Source organism: Oreochromis niloticus, linkage group LG1 (genome assembly GCF_001858045.2).
Source record: "Oreochromis niloticus isolate F11D_XX linkage group LG1, O_niloticus_UMD_NMBU, whole genome shotgun sequence".
NCBI lineage: Eukaryota > Metazoa > Chordata > Actinopteri > Cichliformes > Cichlidae > Oreochromis > Oreochromis niloticus.
The window spans coordinates 2,002,421-2,007,767 of record NC_031965.2 but is presented as its reverse complement, the minus strand read 5'-3'; the positions used below and the strand labels follow the sequence as shown (position 1 = coordinate 2,007,767).

The window sequence follows — 5,347 nt, the reverse complement described above, 5'->3', positions numbered from 1 at the left end:
TTATTTTGAAATCAAGCATCTAGGAAGACTGCTCTGGGCCAGGCAGTCCTGAATTTCATTATAAAGGACTGCCAACCCCTTAGTATTGTGGAGAGTGTCGGAGAGAAACATTCCAAGATCAGAGGATCCTTTAACGTACTGGGGGAATAGGAAGACATCTTATCAGAACCTTTTCCACCTGGCTTTACAATGTTTTGTGTACCCCAGCTTCATCTGTGCCTGTGAGTTTTCCAAAGCTGGGGAAATGGTGCCAAAAAAACAAAAAAAAACAAAACCCCGCAATAGACTGAATGCAAAAACAATGGATAAACTTATTTTTCTGGATAGAAATTTATAATAAACTCTGAGTCAATTACATTTAAATGGGTAATATTATATTCACAATACTTTCATTTTAATTTTCACTTAGTGTCATTCACAATATATTTTAAAGATGTCTACAATATTTGAAATGTAAAAGATATAAAATGATTCCATGGAAAGTACATTACCTTAGTGTACAAGTATGACTAGGTCATTGAATCAGTGTCTGTTGTGAGTCTCAAGTAAGTTGCCTGCGATGATATTTAAGGTCCAGCAGGTGTCACTATGGAGCAAAACAGCAACACTGTGTCGACACAGTATCGATACAGTTTGGGGAATGTGCTGAAACGCTTCACGAGGCCTCATCTACCCATCACTACTTCCTACTTTACGCCTCACCACGAAGAGACACTCTCAGGGCCCACAAGCCCATCTACTCACTATTCAGAAAGAGGCTGTCTGTCCAAGACCTAGCACAAAGCCGTGTAAAGCCACAGAGGAAAAAAACCACCACTGCTCACAGCTCATCCCCAGTTTAAATAGCCTCAGAGGTGATTGCTGCCTGGGGTCAGGTGGCAAACGAGGCTAATCAAAAGCAGCTGTGTCCTGGGGAGAAAGGAGAGAGACAGAGGGGGCAGGAGTGGCAAGAGAGGAGGAGGCGGAGAAAAACACCACGCCCACACAAGGGCAGTTTCAGGAGGCCCAGCTAGGGCCGTAACAATGTTAAATAATAAAGGTCTGCTCTGTGATGATATATTAAAATAAGCATGCATTGTACAGAGCACTAACAATGAAAACAATCCTTTAGCCTGTTGATCAGAGACAGGCAGTCATTATGTCCATTTAAAACCTGTAATCAAAGAGCACAACATTTCTGTGAAATTGTCCCATATGATCCTCATCATGTCCAGTGACTTCAGAGTGGATCCTCCCTGTCATCCAGCCAGTGTTTGATGTGTGGCAAGCAGCACAGAAGCAGGATAGCTGAGGACTTTAAAAGAAGAGCAGAAAACAGGAACATATGTAGTTGTAAATGTAAATATCAGTGATACTTGTCTTGTCAAAGGGAATAAAATAATGAAAATGTTAACTTACACACTCATTTAGGGAGGATCTTGACACTGCACAGAGGAGGCACAGTCAGTCTGACAATGATGGTGATCTCCAGGGATGTTTTCCTGCAGCAACATTCCTGCCAACTGGCCATATGATCCAGAGTAGTTGGTTTGTAAGGAACAGAAGGTGTATATGTTAGGTAGTGTGCACTTAGAGCTGGTCCTAAGAAACAAACACATCCTGTAATAAACTGAATACCTGTAGTAGTGCTGCTGCAAATATAAAGCCTTTCTATCATGTGTGGTTTCAAAGAAGGTGTTTTGGAGGCTCAGTCACAGAAACTGTGCAGACTGTTCAGTCCTGAGTGTCTCAGCTCTGAAGGGGATGGATCACAGAGGGAAACACCTGAGTACAGACATTAAAATACACTCAAAATAACACTCCTAAGGTCAAGTGAAAACACAATTTAAACACTTTACAAAGAATTAATACATGTTTTCATGAAAATAATGTCATTAACCCTTTTTGTTGTGAGTAAGTCTCACCGACTGCTTGTGGGACAAGCTAGAAGGAAGACTTATCACAGAATCTGTCCTGTGCTCCAGATGTGAAGTCTCACGCTCTGATCGTACGGCGATGAAGATGGTGATGATGAAGCCTCTCTGATCTGTGGCATTACAGTTTCTGGCTGCTATGTGCTTCACACTGCTGGATTTTACATGTGAAGCTTGGAGAACACACAGAACTGTGTCTCTCTTAACAAAAAAAAAAAGAGAAAAAAAAAGAAACCTAACAACCTCCCACCGCACCCCCCCACATTCAACTCCCACCTACCCACTCCACTCAACTCCCCAGCCTCACACCATCCAATGTCTATACAAATGTAGGGTATCAGCTGGTAACAAATAGCAAGTGTAACATATGTAGTACATATGTAACACTGCTGAAACATTTCTGGCCAGAAATGTGCAGTTATCAGCCAGTGCATTTATCATCCCAGACCCACCCTGATAAATGCACTGGCTGAAACATGATAATAGCTCATAAAAATGTATGTTTCATCGAAAGATTTGTCCAAAAATATAATCATATACTTTTTTAAAAAGTTTAAAGATTATAACAAACTGAAATCAATAACATTTTTGTCAATATTATTTCAAAATAGAGGCACAGAAAAACTGGCTTAACTGTCATTATTGCTGTAATTAGGTATTTTAAACCTTTAGTCTGTGTTGTTCTCCCAGAAACAACGAAGAAGCTGTTTAACGTTTATGTGTTGTGTGGGCAATCCTCTGGTCCACCCTCCCTCCCTCCCAGCCACAGTGAGACTGGGGCAGCCTGGCAGGATTTTGAAGCCTGGCTGCAGAGAGGATATGCCTACACTGTTCGTTTTAAACTGCTATATTTGATTTTTCTGACATTCATAGATTACTGATTTTTAGATTTTCTGTAATAAATAAAATTGTCATCTTTTACTGATATCATTACTTAATTCATTTAATTGTATTTTATGTAAAAAATTCAAACATTATACTGCAATGCAGGGCGTTTTTTCTTAAGTCAACTTTTAAATATCGCTCTACTTTCTTAAGTCATTCAAAAATATAGAAATTACTTACTGTATTCAAAGATCTAGATCATGAATCATCACAGGACAATACACAGTATACAGGGTCATGGTAACTATGGTAGATCTTCATGACTCCAGAATGGAGACATCGCTCTGGCTGAGAAATGAAAATAAGGTCAAGCAGTGTGTTCTTCTCTGTGGTAGGGGCAGTGATGACCTGTGCGTATCCCCTAGACTCAAACAGCTCCAGGATTGGTTTGTTTGCACTGGATAAAACATTCTCATTAAAATCACCACAAACTATGATGGGATGACAGTCCATGATCTCTAATGAGTCTAATAGGCTTACCAGGTTTTTCAGGAATGGCCTCAGAGTGTAGTCTGGAGGTCTATACACAACTGCAATCAGAGCACTGACTGGTGCTTCAACCTTTAAAGCCAGAAATTCAAGGTCAGTTACATTATGGATGTACTGTTTTTCATGCACTTGAATGTCACTTTTCACATAAACAGCAACTCCACCACCACTTCTGTTTGCCATCTGGGGAAAGTTTGTGTAGGACAGGTGTCTGTTGCGTTTGAACAAATTGTAATTTTCCAAGTGGAGACTCTCTGCGACAAAAGAGCCCCGCAGGTGTGTTTCTGTTAGGCACAAAACATCTGCTAGACACAATTCATGGTGACTCTTGATGTCATTAATGTGAGCTGGCAGTCCCTCTGTATTATGATGAACAATGGTGAAAACATCTGACCTGCTCAGTGTTTGTCTCACGTGTAGAAGAGGCATCATGTCATCAAGGTTGGCTTGTCTCATGTTCTCAAGTGCTGCAGTGATTTCTGGGTTGGTGAATATTTTTTTCTCCTCCATATCAAGAAGATACAGTCCACTGAGTGACGTCACTCTACTGACAGCTATGTAGGCCATGCCGGGCTCAAAAATGCTCTTAAGAGAGACAACAGCTGATGTGGTTGTCATACCCTGTACCTTATGAATTGTACATGCAAAGGCCAGCTTCACTGGGAACTGTCTTCGTACCACTCCTTTCTGCTTCAGATTCTCCTCTGCTCTCTCAATGTACACCATGTCGTCTGCTGGTGTGCGGTTATTCTTTCCAGATGTCTCAATATCCATTTTAAGTCCAAGCTTGATGATGTGTTGGTCATTTTCAGAGTAAACTACTCTAAGTAGTTTTCCAAAAGCTCCATTAACCAAACCATTTTGTATGTCAATGTTTCTGGTGAGCATGACACGAGCTCCTTCTGCAACTTTCAGTGTGTCTGGTAACTCGTTTTTACCTCCTTTGAATGGTCTGTCTTGAAGTGCCATTCTGCCAGTTCTAGGATCCTTTCTATAATCATCTGCATGGATGTCAATGATATGAGTATGGAGCAGAGCCAGTGTTGCAGAGTTGTGTGCATCCACTTCTTTGTTAGTTGCAAAAATGTGCAATGCATCAGTCGGACAAAGGGCTGGTTCAGTTATGGCCTGTGACAACAAATCTCTATCTGCTTCGCAAAGCTCATCCAACTTTCCTTTCACACGAATTCTGTTCAGCATCTCAGCAAAGACAACATCATCTTTCTGACGCATAATCTCAGTCAGAGTGATCATCTGAAAATGCTCCCGCCACAGGTCGATCTCGGATGGGTCATGCACACAGAGAGGTTTAGACTGTTGCACTGGGGGTAGCTGATAGAAGTCTCCAACAGCAATGACTGACATGCCTCCAAAGGGTCTCCGAGTCCCTTTGATCTGTTTGAGTCTTGCATCTACATATGCAAAGAGATGTCTTGACACCATAGACACTTCGTCAATGACGATTATTTCAGCATTCAAAAGTTCTGATCTGACTTCATCCAGCTGATTGCCAAGTCCCTGAATGGGAGGTTTTAAGCTTCTAGGGAGTTTGAGAAGAGAATGCAGTGTTGTTCCAGAAATGTTAAAAGCTGCAGTCCCAGTGAAAGCAGTTAACAGGACAGTGGGTTTTGATATGTCAACGTCGTCTGCATATCTGGGCACTTTGCTCAGTATCTTAGATGCTTCTGAGTAGATGCATTTGATAAGATGTGATTTTCCTGTTCCAGCACCACCATTAATATAAAAGAAAAACTGCTCTGGATTTAGAGCACAGACTCTTTTAATGCACCAGTCTCTAACTGCATAAAATATGCAGGCTTGCTTCTTATTCAGATTCTGAAACATCTGACGTAACAATGTGGGATCAATAGCAGGGGGTTCCCTGATGGCTCTGACTTCTGTTGAAGCATCAGCCTGACGACTGTAGTCGGGCACATCTTCCTGTTCATTTTCATTGTCTTGCTCTCTTTCTTGTTCAACAAGTGGCAACCTTACGAGATCTGATTCAGGTGCCAGATTACACCATTCGTCAGTCACACCTCTGTTCTGCTCATATTCCT

At 41.4% G+C, this 5,347-nt stretch overlaps 1 protein-coding gene and 1 long non-coding RNA gene across 2 annotated transcripts; both read right to left on the bottom strand.

Annotated features, from left to right (window-relative positions):
* Window positions 1–1,203: 1,203 nt before the first annotated feature.
* On the bottom strand, window positions 1,204–2,061 carry LOC112847403 (uncharacterized). The gene is made up of 3 exons (XR_003220942.1): window positions 1,618–2,061; window positions 1,399–1,502; window positions 1,204–1,294 (listed from the first exon to the last, which is right to left on the bottom strand). It is a non-coding gene; the product is annotated as an uncharacterized LOC112847403 (long non-coding RNA).
* A 574-nt stretch (window positions 2,062–2,635) lies between these two features.
* LOC112846941 (uncharacterized) lies at window positions 2,636–4,373 on the bottom strand. The gene is made up of 2 exons (XM_025907373.1): window positions 3,279–4,373; window positions 2,636–3,195 (listed from the first exon to the last, which is right to left on the bottom strand). Exons 1-2 carry the CDS (start codon window positions 4,254–4,256, stop codon window positions 3,166–3,168), a joined length of 1,008 nt encoding a protein of 335 aa, XP_025763158.1. The 5' UTR covers window positions 4,257–4,373; the 3' UTR covers window positions 2,636–3,165.
* Window positions 4,374–5,347: the final 974 nt, after the last annotated feature.